This window comes from Theobroma umbraticum, unplaced genomic scaffold (genome assembly GCF_002168275.2).
Source record: "Theobroma umbraticum cultivar Fairchild unplaced genomic scaffold, ASM216827v3 scaffold_147.0, whole genome shotgun sequence".
NCBI lineage: Eukaryota > Viridiplantae > Streptophyta > Magnoliopsida > Malvales > Malvaceae > Theobroma > Theobroma umbraticum.
In genome coordinates, this window is record NW_018397259.1 from 5792697 (window position 1) to 5819446 (window position 26750).

The 26750-nt window shown below is 34.2% G+C and overlaps 4 protein-coding genes across 5 annotated transcripts; 3 read left to right on the forward strand and 1 right to left on the reverse strand.

Moving 5' to 3' along the window:
* LOC110415830 (benzyl alcohol O-benzoyltransferase-like) lies at positions 1–2484 on the forward strand. The gene is made up of 2 exons (XM_021427576.2): positions 1–496; positions 1394–2484. The coding sequence occupies exons 1-2, from the start codon at positions 50–52 to the stop codon at positions 2318–2320; spliced, it is 1374 nt and encodes a 457-aa protein (XP_021283251.1). The 5' UTR covers positions 1–49; the 3' UTR covers positions 2321–2484.
* A 1695-nt stretch (positions 2485–4179) lies between these two features.
* Positions 4180–7861, forward strand: LOC110415152 (BolA-like family protein). The gene is made up of 3 exons (XM_021426697.2): positions 4180–4612; positions 5669–5736; positions 7422–7861. The coding sequence occupies exons 1-3, from the start codon at positions 4283–4285 to the stop codon at positions 7573–7575; spliced, it is 552 nt and encodes a 183-aa protein (XP_021282372.1). The 5' UTR covers positions 4180–4282; the 3' UTR covers positions 7576–7861.
* Positions 7862–12398: 4537 nt separating this feature from the next.
* On the reverse strand, positions 12399–20256 carry LOC110415131 (P-loop containing nucleoside triphosphate hydrolases superfamily protein). Its single transcript, XM_021426645.2, has 7 exons — positions 19068–20256; positions 18593–18901; positions 18149–18432; positions 15871–16902; positions 15031–15199; positions 13771–13928; positions 12399–12937 (listed from the first exon to the last, which is right to left on the reverse strand). Exons 1-7 carry the CDS (start codon positions 19900–19902, stop codon positions 12695–12697), a joined length of 3030 nt encoding a protein of 1009 aa, XP_021282320.1. The 5' UTR covers positions 19903–20256; the 3' UTR covers positions 12399–12694.
* A 1910-nt stretch (positions 20257–22166) lies between these two features.
* LOC110415863 (uncharacterized) lies at positions 22167–26643 on the forward strand. Of its 2 annotated transcripts, XM_021427621.1 has the most exons (8): positions 22167–22395; positions 22520–22593; positions 22678–22759; positions 23030–23080; positions 23589–23689; positions 25420–25573; positions 25647–25880; positions 26337–26643. In XM_021427621.1, the coding sequence occupies exons 1-8, from the start codon at positions 22273–22275 to the stop codon at positions 26451–26453; spliced, it is 936 nt and encodes a 311-aa protein (XP_021283296.1). In that variant the 5' UTR covers positions 22167–22272; the 3' UTR covers positions 26454–26643. The 2 variants fall into 2 exon arrangements, with proteins under 2 accessions (XP_021283296.1, XP_021283297.1); XM_021427622.2 differs by lacking the exon at positions 22520–22593 and having other exon boundaries at positions 22212–22395.
* Positions 26644–26750: the final 107 nt, after the last annotated feature.

Below are 26750 nucleotides of genomic sequence, written 5' to 3' on the forward strand. Positions count from 1 at the left end.
CTTGCAAATAACTTAAGCACCCAACACTCGAGTCCACGACGTCCATGCCATGGCACCATCGTCCACTTCCTTAGTGTTTACTGTCCGAAAATGTGAACCGGAACTTGTTGGTCCGGCCAAGCCCACCCCTAATGAGTGCAAATGGTTATCAGACATTGATGACCAACAGAGTTTCCGATTCCAAATTCCGGCGATCCAATTTTATAGGTACAATCCTTGCATGCAAGGGAAGGATCCTGCTATGATTGTAAGGGAGGCACTTGCACAAGCTCTAGTTTTTTATTATCCATTGGCTGGTAGGCTAAGGGAAGGGCCTAACCGCAAGCTTATGGTGGATTGCACTGGGGAGGGTGCCTTGTTTGTCGAGGCTGATGCTGATGTTACCCTTGAGCAATTTGGCGATGCCCTTCAACCACCATTCCCTTGCTTACATGAGCTCCTTTATGATACCCCAAGCTCCGAAGGGATGCTAAATTCTCCGTTGTTATTCATTCAGGTACATGTTTATAACTCCAAGTTCTTATCAGCAATGGGGTCAATATTACCTTTTAAATACAACAAAATCAAAAAAGTTAAGCACGTATTGTAATTTCTTGCACTTCAAGTTAATTATTTTGTTTATTTTTTATAAGCAAAAGGAATTATAATATTAAAAAAGATAAGTATACAAAGTAGATGAAAGTATACCAAAATAATAAATAAAAAAAACTTAAGAGATACATAAATATAGTTTAATATCAATATCAAATCTCAGATATTGTTCATACACTCCTCGATTAAGTCATCAATCAATTTATCTGTAGTTTGAGGTATTTACTCAAGATTAAGACCACGAAATTTGGGGTCCATCGGAACTCTATTTCACTCCTTTGTGCTGATTCTCTATTGATTCATGACTCTTCTGTCCTCCGATATTTTCTTGATTGCTGGTTGCCTTTGATTCTTTCTCTTTTGGCGCTTGCTGCTTATTTGATGGCTGTTATTGCTTTTATGTCCTTTCTGGTTGGATTGTGCCTGCTCTGCCACCAGGTCTCTCGTGTACTTCTCCCTTCAGCTAGACCACCACGACTCTGTTTTTGCTGCAGCATCTTGTTGCTTTCCCAGCCACAGCTCCTTATGTTTCATTGTTCTGTTTCTATTTTCCAGACAGATATTTGCTTTTCTTCTGATTTTATATATCTTTCTCTTGGCTGAACAAAAAAAAAAAGACCACGAAATTTCAATATAGAGAAAACAATTAATTATTTATCAGCTTAATGCACCATATTAAAGTTAAAATTTCAAATTAGGTGATTTTACTCTCGTACGACGAATTTGCATAGATATGGTAAAGCAGCTTTTAGTTTATCACTTTGTTTTTTGATCGAGTCTTCTCGTACAAATTAATCAATAGGTAACACGGTTGAGATGTGGTGGTTTCATCTTCGCCATCAGCCTTAGCCACGTAATGAGCGATGCTAGTGGCATGATACAATTCATGTTCGCTATGGCCGAGATAGCGCATGGAGCTGCCCCTTCAATCCCACCCGTGTGGGCGAGGCACCTTTTAGATGCTCGAGATCCACCACGAGCCGCATTCACGCACCGCGAGTACGACCAAGTTGAAGCAGGCTCCATCACACCATCGGAAAACACGGTTCAGCGTTCCTTTTTCTTTGGTCCCAACGAAGTTTCAACTCTTCGCAGGCTCCTACCCGAACACCTTCGTAAGTGTTCGAGATTCGAACTCTTAGCAGCTTGCTTATGGCGTTGTCGAACCATTGCTATAAAACCTGATCCTGAAGAAGAGGTGCGCATGCTATCTATGGTTAATGTACATCGCAAGTTCAATCCTCCATTACCGTCAGGATATTATGGTAATGCTGTCGCCTTTCCAGCCGCAACAACAACAGCTAAAAAACTTTTCCAGAACCCGTTAGAGTATGCTGTAAAACTGGTGAAACAAGCCAAGGAGAGCGTGACCGAAGAGTATGTGAAATCAGTGGCGGCTTTAATGAGGATTAAGGGTCGACCCCATTATCCAACGGCGAGGTCTTGTGTAATATCGGATTTAACACGTGCTGGATTTAGAGAAGTTGATTTTGGGTGGGGTAAAGCAGTGTATGGAGGGCCTGCAAAAGCTGGGGTGGGTGCTACTGTACATGCGCCGTCAAGCTTCTTAATTGCAGTCAAGAATAAGAAAGGAGAGGCTGGAATCGCGATGCCAATTTGTTTGCCAGTCCCGGCGATGGAAAGATTTGCCAAGGAATTGGATAGCATGTTGAAGGAGCAGCTACTTGAGGTTGAGAGTAAATCAGTTTTTATTTCATCTGCTTTGTAAAATTATAGAAAAAATGGGTAATTTAGAAAAGAGGAATAAATTGAACCTGAAGGCATAAAATGTGTGATGTGGTGCTGTATTTCTCCACAGAGGTAGACAACTGCTGAACTGAAAAGTGTAGTCTTTGTTAACTTTCAATGCAAAAATATTTATTTTCTCCTTTATGTTGAGACTTTTTTCTTTCCTTTGAGTTTGAGTAATATTTTTAGCTCCTTTTGTTAAAAAAAAAAGTATTAAAAGAAATAAAGAAAATGCATAGTAAGTTAAAAAATTAGAGGATCGAGATGCAGCCATGGGTTCTTTTGAAAACAACATCATAAGAGACACTAGAGTGGTCCCTCCCTATGCGCGGGTGTATTTTTGATAAAAAATAATTTTAAATTACATAATATCATAAATAAAAATAATAATAGTAATTTTAAATTTAAAAAAATTATAAATAATAAAAATAAATTAAAGATAATTATTTTAAAATATTGATATTTTAAAAATATTTACCCATGTCTTATTAAGCAAATTTTTTTTATTTAAATAATTTTTAATTTTTAAAAATATTTAATTTTTTTAATACCTTAATATAATCATATTTTTGTTTATTACGATGATTCTAATAGTGAAATTAAATTAAAATTATCAAAATTTAATATATTCAAAGTCATTATTCATAAGCCACATAATTTGTATGGGTAGCCAAATAAGAAAAAGCTGCATAATTTATATAATAAAATTATTAAAATAAAATGAATATTTTTTTGAAAGTCAAAATAAAATGAATATTAATTATGCATATTAAAATTTTCTTAATTTTAGTGATGAAATTTTGTAAATTATCTTCAATTTTAATTGCTACTCTTTTATGTTATGCCTTCATAATTATTTAGAATTAATCCACCTTATGAAATTAATTTTGGCACCCCTCAATAATTTTAGTAAGTCATTATTAACTTTATTCAATTAATTATTTTACTTTTTATTACTTATTAAAAAAATAGTTTTATTTTTTCATTCTTACCTTTTTTTTAAAGTAATTTTATAAATTTAATCCATGCATTAAAAAAGAAATTACATAAATAAAATAAATTGGGTAAGGTTAAAGCTAAACAGATTTGGACTCGACTGAATCTAACTCACCTCTTTTTATATATATATATATATTCATAAAATAACAATAATGTTTCAACTTTAAAAAAATATTGATGTAGCAACGTTCTTTGTGTATATGTTTCATTTATTTGTTGTGCAATAGTACTCGAATTAAGACATGCAAACAAAATATCGCTGCACCCGTGGACCCTACAGCATTTGCAGAGGCAGTAGTCCACATATATTTGGATAATGTTGGTGATATGGTATATACCACAATGCTCCATCGTTTCATTTAAGTTTAAACTTAAGCATAAATAATTTCTTTCCTTGTTTTTAATTTAATATAGAATATAATTATACGATTTTTATAACTAACTCTATCTAAATGTAAAAAACGGAAGGAATGAAAGAGAGAGACTTTCTTCAAAATTATAATAATAAATAAAAGAGGGAGTGGGATGATTAGAAATACATGGGACTAGTTAGAGGGCTCAACGTGAATGTTGACCATTTTCACTTACCGTGAACTCTCTCTCACTCATCGAATACCCACTTCTTTATGATGACGTGGTCAAATCTAGAAGTAACTTTGGATCTTCCTTTTATGTGTGTAATGTTACAGATGTGTCCCCAATCCAGCAATAGTTTATTACATCGTCGGTTTTGGACTTGGACAATCTTCGGGAGAGTTGGCCCAATTTCTTGAATTCCCAAGTGCAAGACAAATGTGCAACTTCCGCTCAGGATTTGAAGCCCATCTTCCCTTGGGCATTTGCGTTTGCTCTCACCACCCGTTTTCGTCTTCAAAACATAAACTAAAAATCACCCCAAAAGCGAGAAACCAGCTTCACCTTCCCCGACCCTTAAACCTCTCCAATGGCCAAGACGCTAATAACAACTCGCCCTTACATCATCTTCTCATCTACAAAAACCAATCTTTTCCTCAAATCCTTCCCACCCTTTACCCACTCCAGCAAGTCTTTTACCTCTCAAGCCACACTCTTGGCAACCAAAAACCACTCAAATTCAGGCTTGTTTTGGTCTTCCGAAATTAATAAACCAATAAACAATGACGATAAAAACAACAGGGTTGTTTCAAAACCAGGTTTTGGAATTCTGGGTCACCGCAAATTTTCCATCAAAGCCACTCATGTTAATGATCCTGGCTCCATCGATTCCCTTCTCATGCAATCTATGGAGAAAAAGGTAACATTTTTTTCTTTCTTTTGTACTCTTATTCTGTTGGGTTTAACTTGGATTTGATTTTTTTTTTAGTGGGGGCGGGGTTGGGGATTGTATTTTGTTGTTTCTGTTTAGCTCAGTTAAATGGGGTATATTGTTTTTTGATTGTTGCTTATAATTCATTTATTAATTTTTCTACTTTATCTTAATGCCAATAAGTTGCATAATTATGTTAGGCTCTAAGTTTAATTTGTTGTCAAGTTGATCGATTATTAGCTATTGACACTCTGTAATGCAATCTGTGAAGCTGATGGAAAGGATATCTTATTGTTGAAAACAAACAAACAAAAGAAGACTTTTTGGAGTATGAAAATGAAAGGCTTTCTAAATTAGTTTGTTCTCTTTATATTTCAAATGCAAATGAAGACGAAGAACAAGATGCATGGCATTGATTTTCTTTGCTTTTCGGCATTCTTTTTTGAAGCTTACAAGTTTAAGATTCAAAATGTTTAGTCTTTGTTTGCATAAAATCTCAAGATTCCCAATTGAAGTAATGCATAGAGAAAGAAAATATTAGTAGTTACTAGTTGATCATTGTCTCTAAGGCTAGTTTCTGAAAAACTTTGTTAGCCTAGAAGGTTAGTGTCATAATTCACCCTTGTAGTAATTATAGACATTCTTTGTGTCGTACTAATGTGATTCAAACCAAAAGGGGAATATTACTATTTATTGGCTTTTATCTTTACAGTCAAATCTTTGCATTTCATCTACCATATAATTTAAGAAAATCCTAAGGCACACTTTGTCAAGCCCTAATCTAGATTTGAAGAATTGCCTCCACAGCATCAGGACTTTTTACAACAAATTACTTTTAACTTCGCCAATCAATTTAAACTTGAGGTAACAAAGGCGTAGACATCCCTCTTGATTTTGCTTTCTCACTGTTATTCGTAGACTAAGTTCTTTTTTCCCCCATTCTAACGTTGATTTTTTTTTGTCCACTGTTATTCATAGAGTAGTAAATTCTTGTCTACTTGGTCTGTGGTTTATTGTAGTTGATGATTTATTTTGCTTCCACAGATCAAGGAACATTTAAATGCAGAATCAGTCATTGTAAAAGATGCATCTGGAGATGGCCGACATGTTTGGTAAGCCATGTTTTCATTGGTTTTATTGGTTGATTGACCAAAAACACTTATTAAGAGATGCACTGCCTTCTTGCTTCCTTAATACTGTGGTTGCAAGTAAGTAGTAGTTAAAAGTTGTGGTGAATCCATACAATTAGTTGTTTTGTGTACTCAATAAGTATTCTGATGCACCATATGAGATTGCTCTGTTATCAGCGAGAAAATCCTTCGCTACTTCCATAGATGTGCAGCAATGACAAGCGATTGTGAATTATGTCCCAAGTGTTAGGATATGATGCTATGTTATGCTTGTAAGTAATAAATCATAATGAAGGATTCATTACTATGGTGCTGAGGTCACATTATGAGCGTCTAAAACGTAAAATAAATAATTTTGTTACTTGAGCTATTGGGACTTCTATAAATTCTCTAAATTCTTCCTTATACGACAAAAGTGCCACTTTGCCTCAACAGATGTGTCAATATGAGTGAGGATATGGGGTATGGTTGTATGGAATTGGACATGGATGTTGTGGGCTTGTCGCAGACTACCACAAATTGTGCAACATTGAGGGTTGAGGGGAAGTCAAGCTCACCATTTTGCAGGTTCTTTTGGATTCTAAGAAGTCACTGAATTGGTGGACGTCTGCTTTAAACAAATCTTTATAGTATCTTTCTTTGTTGCAAAAAAAAAACATGTAAATCATTACAACTATAAGACTATTAATATATTGGAAAATATTATTGCTCTCATTAGTTCTATGGTGCAAGGATGAGTCTGAGGCCAGTTAGTGAAAGACTGCATGTTCAACTTGAGTACAGCATTGGATTGGAAAATGTTAAAAGATAGAAACTAAAATAAGAACCATATCCAAAATTATTTTTTGCAAGAACAGTTATCATGGGCCTAATAGAGCACAATAGCTTTCCTTTGTTGCAAATTTATGCACTCTAATAATTACCAATACATAATTCCCAGAAACTTCATTTTTATTACATGTTCTAAACGTGCCTGAGTCCATTTGAAATTATCGTCTTACTGTTCTTAGTGGGACATGATATAAGTGCATAGCTTATGTTTGAATACATGTAAAATTTATATTTTGTAAGGTATCATTTTAGCAGTTTACAGGGTAGTCACAATATGAAGTTGGGAGTTTGATGAATGGATAAAGACTGAAAGGTGAAGCATGAGTGCTGCCCCTAAATATTTTTGCATTCTCATAAGCTGGTATTGGATTTGATCATGGAGGTCTAATGAACTTTTAGGCTGGAGACCAAGTGGGGTCTTTCCTTAATATGTTTGTACTATAAAGATTGATTTGTTGGACTCCATGTATCTGATTATCTGGAATGGCTTGTCTCTGAGAACTATGATGCAGCACAAATATGGCAAGATAATTAATGCCGTCAATACCTACTTAGCAGTAACAAAGTCTCAATTACCTTATAAATTGTTGGGCTTTTTGGTACGAGGTTTATTTCTGCTTAAGAATTTGAATGGCTCAGTTCACCAACTCTCATCAGTTGCACATGTGCTCACATGACCTTTTCTTTAAGTTTCAAAATATGATCAATGAGACTTGCTTTTTGTGTGCAGAAATTGCATTTGTACAAAGTGCAATTCATCTTATTTTGGTGCTTACAGTGTGCTTGGCTTCACACTTTGCACAATTCCTGGACTGAATTTATTTTCCTTATTGCAGCATTGATGTTGTATCTTCAGCATTCGAGGGGCAATCGATTGTGAACAGGCAGAGGATGGTTTACAAAGCCATATGGGAGGAGCTTCAAAGCACAGTGCATGCAGTAGACCAGATGACTACTAAAACCCCAAGCGAAGCAGCAAGTCAGAAGTGATAAAGCAATGCCAATATTTTCAACCTGACGCCGAACTCCTTTCAATAATTTTCCATTATTTTCTTGTCTTATGATGAGTCCTCAATCTGTTTGGCTAGTAGCAATTTGTATTCTATCTCTTCTTTGTATTCCATTACCTAAACAGTTAAAACTTTTGATGGAATTAATTACTGCATAGACTAGAAAAGGGAGAGGCAATTAATTGTGGTCATTCAAACCCCACCCCACTCTTTTTTTTTCCTCCAGGCTAAGGATGGAATTTATTGCTAGTCACTACCATTGGGTATATCTTTATTTTGGGTTGGCTTTTGTCTGATATGTTTATTTATCTGCCATTCAATTTATTTTGGCTTTATAGTCACAATGGTTGCCAAGGGTGTGGATTCTGATTGCCTACGTTGTTTCTGGTAAGCTTCATTAAGTTTGAACCGTCTGGTGCAGCTAGGAATTTGGCAGGACTTGTGACGTCAGACGCATGCATGTACAAACAATGATTTTATGATGAGGTTGGAGATTCTTTATGTAGTGTTTGGTGGGAGACGAAAATGGAGGGGAATGGACAGCATCCATGTAATTTTAAGACATTTTCTTTTTCTGCTTGGTAGGGAAGAAATGCCAAAGGAAAAAAGAAAAATGGAAAGAGCTTTTCGCTTTCAAGCCAAGTGACCTTGTTCAAAATAATGGCGTCTACGTTCAATTATATGTAAGTTTAGGGTTTATGATTTAAAGTTTAAGATTAATTAAATAAATCTTCATTGCTGTGTCAATTGTGAACCCAAGATGTAATACATAATTACAATTTGCCACGACAAGATAAAGGGTTCATAATTTAAAATATACATACATACATATATATATATATATGTATATAATGTTACAATGTGTGTGTTAATTCATAATGAATGTGGAATATTAATTTGTTAAGTTTATAACCAACAGGGTAAGCACTTATTCACTAAGCACCTCTTTGGATCAATAATCTGCATAAATTATTCCATTATTATTAGTACAATCATTACCTAATCAACTAAACAACCTTTGTTTAAAACTATTTTATCCTTTGTAACTTGTGGTGGTTAAACTCTGGTTTTTAAGAGCTATGCAGCTATTGGACCAGATAGATGACCATGCTTACAAGGTAATTTCCTACACCTTTTTATTCAAGTCAAGCTAGCTTCCATAAACGGGACCTCCCATTTTTACTCTTGGAAGACTACTTCTCCCTATTTTATCTCTCACTATTCTCACTCACCAGGCATGGCAAAATCAAGCTGAAATTGAGATCCAGCCTCCATCACTGTAGCGGAAGACCCATGCCTGATTTCAGAGCAATAATTCTTGCTTGCTTGGGGTCTATATATATTGAAAATAGTCTTACAATATGTGAAGTAATATGGAGAGAAGGGGTGAATACTAATGCCTGGCGTCTATGAAACAACACCAGAGAAGTAAGAGCCTCATAATATATAAAAATTTTGACCATAACTTGAATTAAAAAAAAAAATGTGATGGCCACTTGGCCCCACCCATAAAGCAAAAGCCTAGAAAACAAATCTATCCCTTGTGCAAAACGTAATTTGTAGTGCTTTCTTCACTTCCCAAGGTTACTTGCAACCATTACACTATTTTTTTGTCTACTTTCTTCCTCATTTAGTCATGATAGTGCTATTTTCCTACAGGGTGTATTTATTTCACCCATTAAGTCTAGTTGAAATTAGGTTGCTTTAAGTAAGTATTTCCATTGGATAAGTCTTCTATAAAATTGAATTGAGAATACCCTAGTGGGCAAATGGGAGGACTCATGTCAAAGTAGCTATAAATTACTATCTTTAACTGATTTCACCACACTTTAGTAGGTCGGAGACCAAGGATGTTACATGTTAACTTCAATCTTTTAAGTAAATATATCATTTATTAATTTCTTCACAAATTAGTGCAATTTTAAGGTTATAAACTTGGCACTGATTCATGCATTATTATCCAAAATAGGATTAACTTTAGTTCAAAATAGGATCACTTAGTAGCTTTGAATTGTTTTTAGGTATACATGTATCTATAGAAAGTTATCTAATCTAATTTATTTTGATCGATATTTCCATATTATGAGTACGGGAATCAATGATTTTATAATAAGTTCATAGTATTTTTTTGATCGAGAAATTTGAATTCATATAATTTATAACGTATAACTATAAGTCAGGTGAAGGAAATTTTTTTAAAGTGATTATGTCAAGAATTTAAATAATTAATGAATCAAATAAGAGATTAGAACATAATTAGTATGTGGAAAGGATATTCACATATATCTTATTCTATCACGATTTATAAATTTTAATTTGAATTTCTTTTTTTTAAGAAATCAATTTATTTGATTTGATGAAAGAGAAAATTCGAACTCAACTCTTTAATAAAGGCATACATGGGCTACCAGTAACAAATACAAACATACTAATAATACGATTAACAAGATTAATATTCTGGGTTTAGCACCTTGAGGTTTACCCTTTTTTGTCTAGCCCGCAGCTTTGGTTTGGTATTCCAGCATCATGAATCTACATGGAGCTCACGGGCCATTGCAGTTATTATTGTTGCTTCAACATTCAATATTGAAATATCAATGGACTTTTTAATGTAAGATGACCTTGTCTCTATATGCTAAATAAAAATCATAAAACAGTCCTTAATTGCTCTAAAGAAATATCAAAATTGCAAGGACAATCTTTCAACTCAGAAAAAGAAGAAGAAACAACAAAAACATGAACATGATCATGTAGATAAAAGGAAGACACGACAACTGTTGATCATGTGTTTCTGTTCCCATGAACATCAAAACTAACTTACCTAGGCTGACCAAAAAACATTGAAACAATTTCATATTTCGAGTTCAGAGAGCTTCATCGAATCACCCTTTGTTGATTGTGACGACGTTTGCAATCATATGGCTAAACTCTTAGACCATCTTTGGTTGAAACAGCTGAGCCATCACCATCAGGGTCGTCATTGTGTCTCCTTGATGGACCTGAAGGGGGAATGGGGACGCCTTTGGTGAGGAGATTGAAGGAAACTTTGCTGAAGTTGATCATCTTATCTTTCTGTTTGCTTCTGAGGCTTAAATCATGGATTCTGTATACAGCTCCATCGCTCACAGGAAGGAGAAGGAGAAGTGACAAAAACAAGAGGGAAGAAATGGCTAGGATAATCTGTCTGGTAGCCATTGAAAAAACAGAAGTACCAATGAATGATGGGGTTTGCTTGCAGCTTAGATTTTGTACAATGAGAATGTGAAGAGAAGTCAAAGGAGATTGGGTTTTGATTAGAGGGTGGAAATATGACTTTTATTTCTTTGTATGAAAAGCAAAGCAATCTGAGAGGATATGGCGAAATTGGGATATACATGTAGCAAAATGTCAAAGGAAAAAGTTGGGGAGTAACGGATGCTTATAGAGAAAGCAAGAGATATTTAAAAATAAAAAAAAAATAAAAGAGAGAGTTGAATTAATTGTGGGATTAAAGCAGAGGTAATAAGAGACAAATTGTAGAATTAATGAGGGAGGAAACGGGAGCGGAAGGTTGCAGGCACCCAGATACATAGAAGAAAGTCCCTTTTCAGTGTTAGGGGAATCAAATTTATATGTTTGTTACCTTATTTGGACTCTCCCTCCCTCCTTTTCTACCCCTTTATCTCCCTCTTCTATAATATAATATGATTAATTTTTCGAATCAAAATAAAATGCAGTGTATCTTTGTCTCACATAGATCGATTCTAGATTAACACTACAACAAATTATGAACAAAACTTGACCTAATCAAAAGTAATTTTTGTACATCAAAATGAATGAACTTATTAATTAAATTAATCTCTTTTCCATAATATATATATATATATATATATCATATATTTGTTCCGACGTAAAAAATTGTATCTATATTTTATCATTACTTGAAGATTTCATACAAAATTTTTTGGAATAAGAACAAAACAAAGAAAAAAAAAAGTCTAAAGCTGCGGTGAACTTTTCTTTTAAAGCTATGTCTTTCTAATATTTTTTCTTTTCTTCTATTGGGCCTGACTGAGGATGTAGAAAAGGTGAAGGGAAATTTTAAACCTTAGCCTAGTCGAGAGGAAGGAGATATGACCACTTGGTCAAGGACTAGTGGTCAACTTTACTTTTATCTACCTAATAAAGCTAGGTGGATTACTCTTGAAAACGAAAAAACAAATAATCAACCATTGGGATACAGAAGAAACAAAAGGTTTTTTTTTTGTTTTAAAGTTAAAAAGTTGTGACTATGGCTTTTATGTGAACAGAAAGTATGGGTTACTTTTATTTTGCAACTGCTATCTTCAATTTATTTCTTTTTTCTATTTTAATTTGATATTATTTTGTTATTTAATTCTTTATATAGACAATATGAATTACAATATGTGAAATTTATATATATATTGAGAACATTTCATATATTATTTGCAAAGGGACAAACATTAGTATGAAGTTGCCTTACTGATATCTTTATCTTCACAAATATATCCAGGATAAACACATTGGATACAAGGTATTAATTGAAATTAATCATGATTAATGTATGTGTTTATCTTTCTGCAAGCAATGCAAAAGGCAGTTGTTGTTTTCATTTCTTATATTTCTGTTTCATTCTCCTTCCTCAAGTCCGGGAAAATATTTTCTTTATTGAAGATGGAAGTAATACTATTGCACTTTTTGATTTTAATGAACCAGAAAGGAGCCACAAACACCTCAACAATTTGCAGAGCTTTGACAAACTGGATGTTTTGGAACATATACAACAGTGTATATGAAACATAGACTGAAGTATAATTTAAATGGAGGTAATTTTTTTTTTTTAGTTTTCCTTTTCATTAATATTTTTTGCCCTTTGAAATGTATACAAATTAGGGTTCATCACATGTGTAGTTCCATATAGAACTAAATCATCGGTCTGCAGTTTTTCTGTTCACAAAAATAATCACCTGCACATAAATCAATGCAGAAGCAGATGCCGGGAAGAAATGATTCCAAGCATCTAAGATACAGATTGAATTCCCATATAATCATCATCCGGAAGAAGTTTAAAGATTGGCACTTGACCTGTTCGTGTCATATTAGCTAATGGATGGCAGCATTGGATCCATGCCAAGTCCGGATCCTCCAGAAGTACCAGGTTCAGCATGCTTCACTCTACCAAAATAGCGGATATGGCGCAGCAGCCTGGCCAGGAAAGTGTTGTGGCAAATTGTTGAGCTATCACACACAACCGCCACATGTTTACGTGCCCTTGTTATGGCAACATTCATTCGCCTACTATCTCCCAGGAATCCGACAGCTCCTAATGTGTTTGACCGTACCTAAAACAGTAGCAGGCATTCAACATCAGTCTTAAAATTAGTCAAGCATTTCTGTCAATAATGACTCATTCAAGCAATCCATGATTGAAGCACTGATTTAGAACTTCGAATTATCACGTGGCATGTAAAGAAACTTCATACTTAGTAAACCATTAAAAGTTTTCCCCAAAAAAAAAGCATTGAATAAATAAACTATGAATGCTTTAACACAAACATAATGCCAAATTATATCAAGTAAATATAAATGGCATTAATTAGATAAACTGAATGATAGATAACAATCTTGCTGTAGGGCGTGTATGATAAGATCTGATGTACTTAGGCACTAACCACTTCCTTTAACACGCATCACCTGTAATGCAAATGCTCAAAGAAATACAAGAACACAGTTCAAGTCTGAACAATCATAATTCTGATAATACATTCCAATATTTCATAACTTGGTACTATAGAGTGAGAAAAGGAGAAAATCTTCTCTAACCCAACTGGGAAAAAAGGACAGAACATATCATTTGTCTATTCTGTTGTCATAAACTACAATGTCAATAAACTGGCATGTTAAGTTGGTGGCCATTATATCTCAAATTTATAAAGGATCACATGCTTCAAGAACTAAAGGATGTCTAACTCCCTTGAATAAATGATCTTCAAATATCTGTGTGATAAGCATGTTCATAACTTAAAGAAAAATGGACATTTTACTAGCAAATTCTACAGAGATCAGCAACTAAGACAAAAAAATCATATAAATTCAATGGGGAAGAATAATGACCTTATCTCAATTATTTCAAACAAAAAATGATAATTCATGCAAGAAAAAAATTGAACGATACCATTGATATAATTACTGCATCAGCCTCTCGCCCCTGAAAGCTATCAATTGTTGCAACCTCAACACCTGCAGCCTCAGGAAGCTCATCAAGCCTGTCCCTTAGGAGCTGTACCTGAGCAACATAAGGTGATTGGACAGCAATAGCTGTTGGGCTGACACCTGTGTGAAATATTAGAACCACAAATAATTTAACTTCATTTAGTGAGGAAATTGTGTATCTATCAGGTCCTATTGATGCTACAAAGCAAACAAGGATGTAACTTCAAAGAAAGAAAAAAAAAAACAAACAGAAAGTGAAGTGGACCATAAAATTTTCTTGAGGGAAGGCGTTGATATACCAGCCAATAAGTATTATGTAGAAGCTACTACAGAAATCGCTTTAAAACTCATGCAAAGTGAAAATCAGGGAGAGAACACTTTCTGTAAGAAGGGCTATACAAGACTGACCATCAAGTATGCTAGATATCATATACAAGAAGGTACCACAATCTTATTAATTTTCTAAATTCAAATTACAACAACAGTGCAATCACTATGTCATATACCTTTACTCTTATTCTCAGAGGTCCTCAAGGTTTTATTTTTTTGGGCCAATCATGTCTTTCATGCTCAAAGCCAAGAGTTAATTATCAGAGGTTGAAAAGAAAAGTTGACGGATGAACCATCATGACTACATGTTGAGGCAATAAAATTCTAAAAGCAGATTGATAATCATTGTGAAACTATAGAGAGATTCACCTAGCACAAAGTGATAATATTTGGCACGCAAGAAAATCCAGATTCTCAATTTTGTACTGCAGTTTATAGATGCTATTCAACAGATAATACATGTAGGAGACATCTGATAGTAGAGATGCCAAAGCATGTTGCTTGCTCATGCACCACACAAAATATACAGCTCAACTCTTACAAAAAAGTGTCTTGATATATGCCTAGACAGAAGGAATTTTCTTCACAAGAGCAGCAGGTTATGAACTCCTGATTGACGTATAAGGACAAAATAATCACCCAGACAATGGAAGATGATCATGTTCATATATGGTTTTTTTAAAGGCATGTTCATATGTGTACATATATGTTGCCCTCTAACATTTCCAAACCCATTATAATTTGAACATTTGTACTACGATCCAAATGTAAAACTTGAATAAAAATGCATCAGTAAGGGACTTGAGATGTAATTCAACTTGTTATCCAAATATCCATGAGAACACAAAAAAGCACTGTCAAAAAATGCAGAATGAAGAAAGGAGTCATTTACCTGCATAGATCAGATAAAAGACATGTTGAACAACAATATCTGCTTCCCCTTCATTGTAAAATGATCCTGTGCCCACTGGATCTAAATGCTCTTCACAGCCAACTGACAAACTTCCATATGGCATTCTTGTATCAAGTAACAACAATGGACATTGTGTTATCCATGTAGGCTGCAATAATGTAACAAAATTGTCAAAACTCGAACCTTTTCCTTATCTTCCTTTCCCAACCCCAACCCCAACCCCAACCCACCCCACAAGAAATATATAATTAAAAGTGCCAAGAACTCAAGAAATTAGAATCCTAAACCTTCTTAAAGAAAAGCTTTGGATTAACAGAATTTTTATTCCCAGTGTACAGGTGTAGTGTCACAATTATTAGTATAAATCATCATGCTTTTTTTTTCTTTGTTATCAGAAAGCAAAACCATATTAAATATCAAGCACACAGTGGAAAGCCATACAAGCATAAAAGTCATATGAGAGAAAGGGGAAAGAAAAAGAGAAGAGAACACAAATTCAGATAAAAAAAATGTATGGTAAGAAAAAGAGAAGTTCAGATCATTAGAACTTAAAATATCAATTAGATAAAAATATTGTGCTCTCTCAACATTTAATTAGTTTCAAGAGTTTTGTTCTTTAGCATTTCCAGTAGCCACTATTTCATTTATAAGCAGGATTTATCAACGGAGTGTTGTTGAGAATTTTAGGTAACCAAACGACTAAATGTTATGGCAGGTGGAAGAAGCTCAAAACATTAAGAAAGATCTAAATCACATCCAACAACAGGGTAGATCTATGCTCCAATTTATAGAATGAATAAGAAGTGATGGGTGTCATACCTTGACAAATGGAGAATCAACAAGAAGATGAGATCCGACAGAAGGAGAGGATTTCAGTTCTCCATCATACATCTCCTTCGAAGCCCAACTGGCTATTGCATCATTCATTCGGTACTGACTTGTTAACATGGTAGCAAGAACACCTTCGTGCATAGTTGCAGCTCTCTCCAGTAAAGATACTCCAAGGCCACCATCTAAAGCTTTTCTAGACAAAATTACTGGAGCAAGTTGGCATTGATCACCAGCAAGTATACAACGTTTCCCCTGAAATATTGGGATCCAACAAGAGGGTTCAATTGCCTGCCCAGCTTCATCGATTACAACCAAGTCAAAAGTATCCATCCTTCGGATCAGTGGATCAGCTGCTCCAGTGTTGGTAGAAAGCACCACCTGTGCACTTGACAGTACTTCCCTCACAGTCTCCTTCTCCTTCTTCTTTAGTGCCTTGCCAAGCTGCTTTAAAAGTTGGCGGATGCCAGCAGCTAAAGAATCATCCTTTAAACAATGTCGAAGGTCTTTTCTTAGATCTGACTTCTTCCTTTCAAACTCAGCTAGGTAATCTGCAAGCTTAGAATTTACAATCTCAACCAAAGACTTTGAAGCTACAGCTGAAGAAATACGTGCTGGATTTCCAACCCGTACTATGTTCAATCCAGTATTAGAAAGTTTCTCAACCATGTTGTCAACAGCTGCATTAGTAGGCGCTGTTACTAGCACCCTTTCACCTTGCTGGACAGCAAGTGCTATAACTTCCTTAAGCAAACCTGTCTTTCCAGTGCCAGGAGGTCCTTGGACAACCAAAATGGGTCGCTTCTTGTTTAAACCTAAGGCAATTGCTCTTTGCTGGGAATCATCAAATATTCCATTCTGTAACAATCCATCCAGCTTTGCTTCATTCCAGTCTGCAAAACTATTCTTCTCCAACCATGTCACATCTTCTGTGTCTCCAAACAGTGTTGCCACAACAGCAATTGAAGGGTTTTTCTTTTGTAAACCGTTCTTCTGAAGCAGCATCAAGGCTTCACAATTGCGCTACAAAAAACCCATAAGAGGCAGTTAATGACATAGTAAGCATTTATGCAAACAGAAGCAAACAGGAAAGTGAATTAGCTGAAGCAGGCTAAAATAGAAACTATTAAAAAGAGGCTGAAACATTCGTCTGGATTTAGTACTGATAAAAACTAACTCAAAAGTTAAGAAAAGTCTTCTTCTATGAGACAAATCCTTATAGCATGGGGCAGACTGAATCATTCAACACATACAATCTCATACCAACCTCAGTAAAAAAAGTGCGTAGCCCATGCCAATAACTGCACCTTGAAATCACCAGAAAAAAGATTAGAAAATCTATAGAAATTTTCTTGGGTCAATTGAGTTTCAATATAGCCAATTTGCATTAGCAAATCTATTGGTTTCACTATACAATTTGTATGCTACCATCAGGAAAGAGGGAGAAAAGTCTTCAAGATGCTACTAAAGGCATTCATAAGCAAATAACAAGGTTTACATTGTGCCACCATCTTGTGTAGAGATCAAGAAACCTACATTACATGTTGATCTAGCATTGGGTCTAATCCCAAAAACTACTAAATAAGTTCCATCAAACATTACGGTTTTCTCGCTTTTTGCAATCCCTCATACCTCTGAAAGGAGAGGTTTGTGTTTCACTTGTTCAGTATGATGGCTCTTGGGCAGATCCAACTACAAATCACCTAGATTCGCTAGTCATGTAAGGAAGGATAGCTTCAGTGTTCCTTAAATAAAATGAAGAAACCAGTTATTTCATTAGGTCACCACAGAGAAGGATGGATAATAGAGTTACAGAATCTATTCTCTAAGCATTATGAGCATAATAACAGATTACAACAAGTGGAAAAAATAATATGTAATCCAGAAAGCATCTCAGAAATATTATAGCCAGAACCCACTAAAATCTCTATGGAACTCCAAAAGCAATACACTGAGACAAAACAAGGTACAGAACCTTAGCAATATGGCTTCATGTAAATATTATTAAAGGAACATCTATTTCCTGACATTTTAAAATAATTTCCTTCAATTTCATGACATTTCAAAAGCATCACAAGAAAGCATCAATATCATCTAACTAGTTCAGAGTATAGCCAATAAAGGTAGGAATGAACTTATACTGGTCAAGCAAAAATTTTAAATACAACTAAGAATTATTAAATATACTAGTAGTTCTAAAACTAATCTTTTCATAATCCAGGAAATGTAACAGCAATATATGAAAAAATTAAATGCATCTATCAAATACCTCATATGTGAGTGCATCAGCCAATCCTTGAATACGATCAATGCGCACATTTTTTCCAAAGAACTTAGAGAAAGTGGGATCACCATGACGAGACTCCAGAGCCACACTGATGCTACAACCATCCTCCCCAAGGTTGTCAACAAATCCTTGCATGCAAGAAGTAGCACCTGCTCCCCTGCTGTCACAAATCCTCACACAGACCATATCTCCAGGAGACAGGGTAGTAGGTGGCAGTCGGTGATTACCTTCAACCCTCAATAGCACCAAATGCATTCCACCTAATCCTGTGCAGATCACAGTTCCAAAGGTATCACCAAACCAAACCACTATTTTTGCTACAAACTCCTAAATTACATAAAAGACCAAATGAAGGTACAAACACAGGGCTTATCAACCTCATATAAAAGAAGCAACTATTTGTAATAAAAATAAATTAGTAGTAACCTGTTGATGTGCTAACAGCATTCAAATTGCAGATGGTGTCACAAAGTTCTTGCTGAGCCTGACCATGACTAACCAAGAACTCAATAGGCTTTGATGAATCAGAACCTTCATCAGGTGTAGGGACAGCATTCAACTCCTCCTGGGTGAATTCCAATTCTGCATCCCTCTCTATCCGAAGGAGCTCTGACATCTGCTTTGTGAACTCATCAATCCTACCCTGCATGGCCTTAGCCTTCTCCAGATCCATTCCCAAAACACCTTGAACAGGCTTTGGCTGTTCAATCTTTCGAGCAATTGCCCTATGCTGAGCTGCAAATCCACCATTCCCAGCTCAAACTCACTCTTTAACCAAACTATTAAATTTATTAACTAGCATATTCCAAGCATTATATTAAAACACGTAACTTATGCTATAATTAACCTACAAATAAAGTTGGACAAGAAAATAGTTCCAGCCATAAGGGGTAAAAAAAACCTGAATTTGCAAGCTCCTTAAGCAGCGTCCAAGACTCTGTCTCTCTCCAATCTTCAACCACAGAGTTCTTCTGCAACTCTTGAAGAACATTCCTCAATTCCCTCTGGAAATGGTCAAACAAAGTTGGATAATGTGTACAAGCCTTCAAACAAATTGCTTCAAGTCCAAGAGGTATAGGAATGGCATTGAGATAAGGTTGTGCCTGGATCACAAAAGTCAATCCAGGCCCCATCCTTTGCCTCAACTCCAAAAACTCCCCTTGCAACTCTGCTGTCACAAAATCTGAAGCCATTGCCTTCATCCCTTCACTAATCCACCTAACTACCCTCTTCCCAAGATCCCTTCTCCCCAAAGGATCCCCATTTTGATACAAAGTTCTAACATTTACAGCCTTAGTCTTTTTAACCTTCTGTTGCTTTTGGTCCTTCAACAACCCCAGTTCTTCCACTATTATCTTTGTACTACTAAAACTACTACTAGGCCTAGAAGTAGACTTCGAAGAAATACCATTGTTATCGTTTTCGCTGATCTTTGGCTTGCTGGCAACATTGCTTTTGCTTCTAGGCTTCTTCTTTGTAGCAGTAGTAAACTTTCTGCTACTTGGACTGCTGCTGCTACTACCATTGCAAACAAGCTGCTTGGACTGAAATTTTGTTGAAGGGTAATTATATTTATGACCAACAAATAAACAAATAGATTTCACAGGAGAAGAAGAAGAAGAAGAGAAAGAGAGTGGCAAAGAACTCGAAAAGCTACTCCTTTGAGCACTCAAAGCCAATGTTCTTGTTGTTGTTGAAGGAATGGTTCCACAAAACAAGCATGAGGCTTTTTCCATTTCACTTGCAAAAAACTTGTTTATTTTCCAAGACAAAATCCCACATCATAGCGCCAAAAATCAAGCTTCCATTTTTTTCCCCTTCTCTCTTAGCCCCTCTCAAGAATGATTCTTTATGGAATCTTCAATATAAATATACTCTGGAGATTCTTCTGGCTTTGTTTTTGAGTAAGAAGAAATGGGTTTTTGAATTTGAGCCTCAAAATGGATTTGAGGTGAAGAATGAGAAGAAAAAATAGACTTTTTTTGTAACCTTTTTTCTTATGAATGTACTGCAAAAATACAGTCATGCACCGGAGAGAGAGAGAGAGAGTGAGGGACTTGAACAACGAAGATATTTGAGGGGTCAAAATCAAAGGAGGAGATCTAAGAGAGAGTGTTTTGATTGGCTACAAGTGATTGTGTGGAGAGGGACTGTGGGGTAAACGTGTTCTATTGCTGTTCTATCCTTTCTCTGTTACGTTTTATGTTTTGTTCTGTGGTGAAAGCTATTTGTGGTAAACACAACATTTATGGAAACAATTTCACGTGGAAGGTAGACGTGTGCTCGTCTCAGCCATGGAAATATTGTTCTTGAAAATTCCTTTTCTATTTGGAGAAGTCAAAGATTCATGACATACGGGACATGCGAATCTTGATTTGAGAAAAATATCATATCTTTGAGTTTTAATCACCCGCTGGGTTTGTTGAAAAAATAAATATAAAAAAATATAAATAGAAATAGAGGATTGGCTTTTAAAAGTATAGTAGAGACCTTCGGCCAATTATCTATTTTTTTATTTTTCTTTATATTGTTTTTAAATAGTTTTTCTACATAATATTATAAAATATTTCTAAATTATTTAAAGAAATTAAAATAATTACATTTAATTAAGTCTCTCTTAAGTTATTTTGAGTCAAAAAATTCTTATGATTAACAATTGATTATTTATAATTAATTAAAATATTATTTATCATATTTATATTTACATAATACTGACGTGAAAAGTAAAAAAAATTATATAATCATATTATTATACTATATCAATTTATCATATTATTATTTATTATGACATATTAAAATATCATAATAATATCATGTAATATAAAAAGATAAATGACATTTTCATTAATAATATTTAATTGACTAATAGTCATAAAAATTTATTTAACTTAAATAAAAATATAAATATTTCATGAAATGTAATAAAAATAAAAATTTATTTAAATTTCTTCAAATAAATTTAATTTTTTAAATATTACATCAAATATCAACTATCATCTAATCCTAAACTTGATAATTTTGGATACCGCAAGTTAACACAACATGAGAAGATATGGGATTAAACAAATTTGAGTTTAGCCTTAACTTATTTCGTTTCTAATCGTATTTGACATTAACATGTTAGACATGAATAATACGTTTAAAATATATTTAATTAATCATGTTAATCATGTTTAAATATAGATACATGACACGTTTATCAACATGTTAAAAATTAATAATCAAAGATTATTTTAACCATCCTTAAATAATTTTAAAAAAATATTTTAACAAGTTTTTTAAATTTTATAAAAATAATAATATAATCATACTATATCCAAATTCTAATTTTGAGCTTTTGCTTTGTGATCATTTTGAAACATTTTTGATATTATTAGTATTTTAAGATTAAATGTTAATGATGAGTTTTATCGTATTATGTGATAATAAATTTTGTGTATGTTATTTATATTATATTGTATTATATTAGATATTATTATTATTATTTTATTTTATTATAATTATTAATTTTAAATTAAATAATAAAATTATATTTAAATAGTATTTTTATTTAATCATGGTAAACGTGTTATTAATGATATCGTGTCTTATATTGACACATTTAATAAATATATTCATCGTATTATATCGTGTTATATGATTATTAAATATATATATTTTAAATTTAAAATATAAATATTATTAATATTTGATTTATATTTAACTTTAATATATTTTGTATTTAATCATTTCTAACGAATTTAAAACATAAAACACGTATTACCAAATCTCGGCTAAACGTAAAATCATTATTGTCAATTTCAAATCGGAAAATCCAACTTCAAGCCCAATTATCACCTAAGGTTTGGGCCTTGGACCCAACAACAGCTGATCAGCTCTACCCAAAACAAAGCTTAACCTTTTTGGGCAACTTGCTGAAATGACGCCACGTGGATATCACCCTAGCTGAGTTAGTGTCAGTAGCAAAACCGAATGAAAATCTTAAAAACACCCAAAACGATTTGCGGCAAAACATAAACTGAAAACACAAACTGAAAACCAGACCGCTTCGAAGACAAAAAAAAAAAAAAAAAACAAAGGAAAACAGACGAAAGTGAAAAAGAGCCATGAAGTTATTTGACGCTCATTGCCACCTTCAAGATCCCAGAATTCTCAACAAAGCACCCAAGCTCATTTCCACAGCTTTGGACTCTGGGGTCCTTAATTTTGCTGTTAATGGTGTCTCTGAGGTTGCTTCTTTTGCAACAATTTATATGTTTTTTACTTTGTTTCTCCCAATCAATTTTGTGTTTTTATTTGATTTTTTATTCTTTATGATAATATTGAACTTGGGGTATCTGTTGACATGCATAGAGAGATTGGCATTTGGTCAAAGAAATGGGAGATAAGTATCCATCTGTTATTCCTTGCTTTGGGGTTCATCCTTGGTAAAGTCAAGTGAATAGTTCATATAGCTTTTAAGAAAATTCAATTTTGTTTCCTTTTAAAGTTTTTGTTTTTTTGTTTTGCAGGTATGTTGCAGAGAGAAGTCCGAGTTGGTTCAGTACTCTTAAGGAATTCTTTGAGACCACTCCTTCTGCTGCTGTTGGAGAGGTAAATTTCTTTTTTTCTTTAATTTAATTTAATTTAATTTCACATCTAATTAAGGGTATTTAGTATTTTGTTATTTAGGTTTATGAGTGAATAGTTCTGACTTTTAATGTCTAGTTTAACTTAGCTTTTCAAATATCATATTGTTTTTAAAGAAAAAACCTTTAAAATAAAAGGTTTCAGACAATGACAAAGTGGGATAGTAGATTCTTATACTATTTCTACTTGAATTTGCGGTACCTCTAACAAGAACATGCTTTTGGGCTTTTTCAGATTGGTTTAGACAAAGGTTCAAGAGGCAGGGAGATTGATTTTAATGATCAGGTTTTCAATGTCCTTGTTGTTTTCTTGCTACTCGATTGCCGTTTATTTTCTGTTACAGTTTTACATATAACTGCTTCTTATAGATGAGGCTTCTTCTTTCTCTGGTGTCATTACTTCCATTCCTTACCTGGTGTGAGTGCATGTATATTAGTGTCAGAAAGGGTCATTTCATATGTAAAAGGAAAGACTCAAAGTAATACATCCTGTATAGATGTCACTGCCTCATACTTGCTTTAATTGTCAAGTGAAATTATCTGTTAGCAGACATGTAAATGAAATTTAGTTAAGCAAAGCAACAGTTGGAGAACTCATGTGCTAATTGGATTTTCACAATCATGCAAAGATATTCAGGCTATCTGCAACTTTTTGGGACCTCTTAGCAGGCTTAAGAAAATCTTTTTCCTTTTTTTTTTGTCATTTTAAATGGATTAAATATTGGTTCACTTTCTTATGATGTTTCGTAGGCATTTTCTAAAAGCTTTCTGAGTTATTAAGTTCTATCTTCCAGATTGAAGTATTTCGGCAGCAGCTAGAGCTTGCAAAAGAGTTGAAAAAACCAGCATCTGTCCATTGTGTTCGTGCATTTGGTGATCTTCTTCAGATAATGAAGTATGGAATTCATGTTTTTTGATTTTCTTGAAAATATTTTATCTTAATTAAATTATTGGGGAACATTCAGAAAATGGTGGTTCAGTGCAATTTATCTAAGATAGGGGTAGTTAGCAGATAGCAAATAATGGTAGGAAGGGAAGCAAGCTTTAAGAAACAATTGCCTAAGGTTTTCACTGTCGGTATCTTAGGTAGAAGTGCATATTTAAATTTGGTTGGAACCGTGGCAGATTTTTCCTTTCAATTTTTGGCAGCCCTGTGCAAATGACTGTTTCTTTTTGTGCAATCTTCGCTTTGATTGAGGAACAGGTTTGATGGAGTTGCATAATCCTAAATGTGGCACTATAATAAGTTTCATCATATTCACTAAGTTTTCTCACCATTTGCTCTTTTCTCTGAGCAAATATCTATAGACCCTATCGAAATTACCTTTAAATATGAATTTTGTTTTATCTGTCTGTTCTTTATGACCAGATAGGGGAGAAAGAGGAAAATTCGGGTGTCTATCCGTATGAAGTGAAACTTGAAAATGTTTCACTTCTTTTTACCTCGAGAGTTTTTGTCTATTAATGGCATGCTGGCATGAATCCTATATGTTTTATCTTCCTAAAAGAGTAATAGCCGTCTGGGTACTATATTTAGCATCATGGGACTAAGAATACTGGTCTGGTTTGATGGTACCAGACTGTATGTACCCCTTTCAGGTAAAGCCAATATTCATCAACCATATTTTCTGTTTCGCTATTTGTTTTGGGATGCATTCGTCATTTTCGGTGGTATCAACAGATTCTGGTGGCGCCGGTCAAAACGATGAATTTTGGTTAGTACAGAACTGTATGATTCTTCTTATTGTCTTAGTCAAAACCTTTATAGTTTTCAGCTCAACCGACCTCGTTCTCTCTCTTTGAGGAAATGATATGTTTGGTTTGGAGCTAATACATTGATGTGCTTAAGTTACGAAGAGTGAAGACCACATTTCTTCATCTGCTTAGAACCTAGACAATTTCTTTCTAGTTAATTTCCATCTTTATTCTTATCTTTTGGCCCATTGCACTGGCTGTAGGCTTAGTTTCTAAAAAGAAATGTGGGCCTTATTATGGTCAGCTTAGTATCTTGAAAAGATATTTTTTATTATCTAGTTTAACTGTTTAATTGATTTTAGAATTTTATGCTCTCATATAAATTCAAAATTGGATCAACTTTTACTGATTTTTTATTATCATCATGATAAACTTTTGTTTATATCATATATTTATCAACATAATTTTTATTTATAGTGATTTAATTAAACTACTTACATATATAATAAATTTAAAATATATATCATTAAATACCGGTAAATCCGAAACGTACATCAAAACACATCAGTACCTGTGTGTACCATTTTAAGAGAGAAATTGATACACTTACTGGTACAGTAATGACAACCTTGCTTTGTACCGGTCGATTCACAGCCTCTATTCACTTCTTCATATTTAGTGTTCAGGGACTTCTGATGTTTTGCAGGTCATGCTGGTATTTAGATCTACTGAATTTTCATAGTTTAATACTTAAATATTGTCAATGTGTTGTTGGGTTTATTTTTTTTATGCCTATGGTTGTTGGTATCATGCCTTTCAAATGCCTTCAGCATTCATGTTATCTTGCTACTTGCTTACTGATGTACTTGTAACATGCTCTAGCCATTATTGTATATGTGTTTTCTTACCAAGATGAATTTATTTCCCCAGAGATATTGGGCCGTTCCCAGATGGCGTCATTCTTCATTCTTACCTAGGTTCTGCAGAGATGGTTCCTGAATTTGCCAAATCTGGTGCTTACTTTTCACTGTCAGGATATGTTATGCCTATGAAAACTCAGAAGGCCAAGAAAATGCTAAAGGCGGTTAGTTCACCAGGTTCATTGTTCTATGGATGTGACAAAGTATTTAGCCTTCTTATATCTGAAACTCCTGCAGATACCTTCTGAAAGGATATTATTAGAGTCAGATGCACCTGATGCACTTCCAAATTCAGAGTTGGGCTCTCTGTTTTTGGTTGACGAAGATCCTTCCCTCCCTCAAGAGCATTTTGCTCAAGGGAGAAGTTCAGCTTCAAATGTTAGCACTCCATCTGATCATCAGTTCCTAGCTTCAAGAGATGCTTCAGCATTGCCAAAAGAGATGCTTAATCACCCGGCAAACATTCATAATGTATGCTTTCTACTAAAGTTGAAGGGTGTCTTTTATGTGTATACTTGCATCCTGCTCATATCTTTTTCCCGATCTCTTACATACAACACATTTTCTTATAGAAAACAAAAGAATTATAAAGGAAATTAATTCAAACAAATCTAATATGAGACAATGCCCATCATCTCTAGTAATTACTGCACTACAATTATAAGTTCATGTGTTGTTTGCTCTAGAAGATGGAAGTTTAAGGTCAAAAGAGCCCTCAAATAGGCAATGCCAGTGAGGTGGGTCATTCTTCATGAAGAAAGATTTGATTATTGCTTTTGAGACCGGTATTTAAATTTGCTTGAGGTGCCATTGAGTGTTGACCACATATTATTCTGTGTTTCTTTGCCCTATTTGCCTGGCATGTATTCGGATATGCACTTGAGAGCATCACATATGTAACATATGGACAATTTTTGTTACTTCCAGGTGCTCGATTATGTTGCATCTTTGCTGGAAATGAGAAAGGAAGAACTTGCAGAATTAAGCTACAGAAATGCAGTCCAATTGTTTTCTTATCAAGGTTCAAAAGTTCCCTTGGGATGATAGATCCGTGTCTTCTCTTTTTCAGCACTGGGAACATGTTCTTGTACCATTTGTGCATCTTGCAAATGTGAAATACCTCAGTACCTGCTAATGTGTTTATAGAAAATCTTGTACCATTTTGTGCATTTTGAGACTTCTAACTTGTACGAGCTCTTCATACATAATCATAGCCATCTTTTTTCCCTTCTCATTTTCATTTTTATTGACTTGTGGATTTATTTTGTGCACTTTAAGATTCCTTTCTTCAAATCCAAATGAAATTATGCATTTGCTATTGCATAACCCACTCTCTAAGAT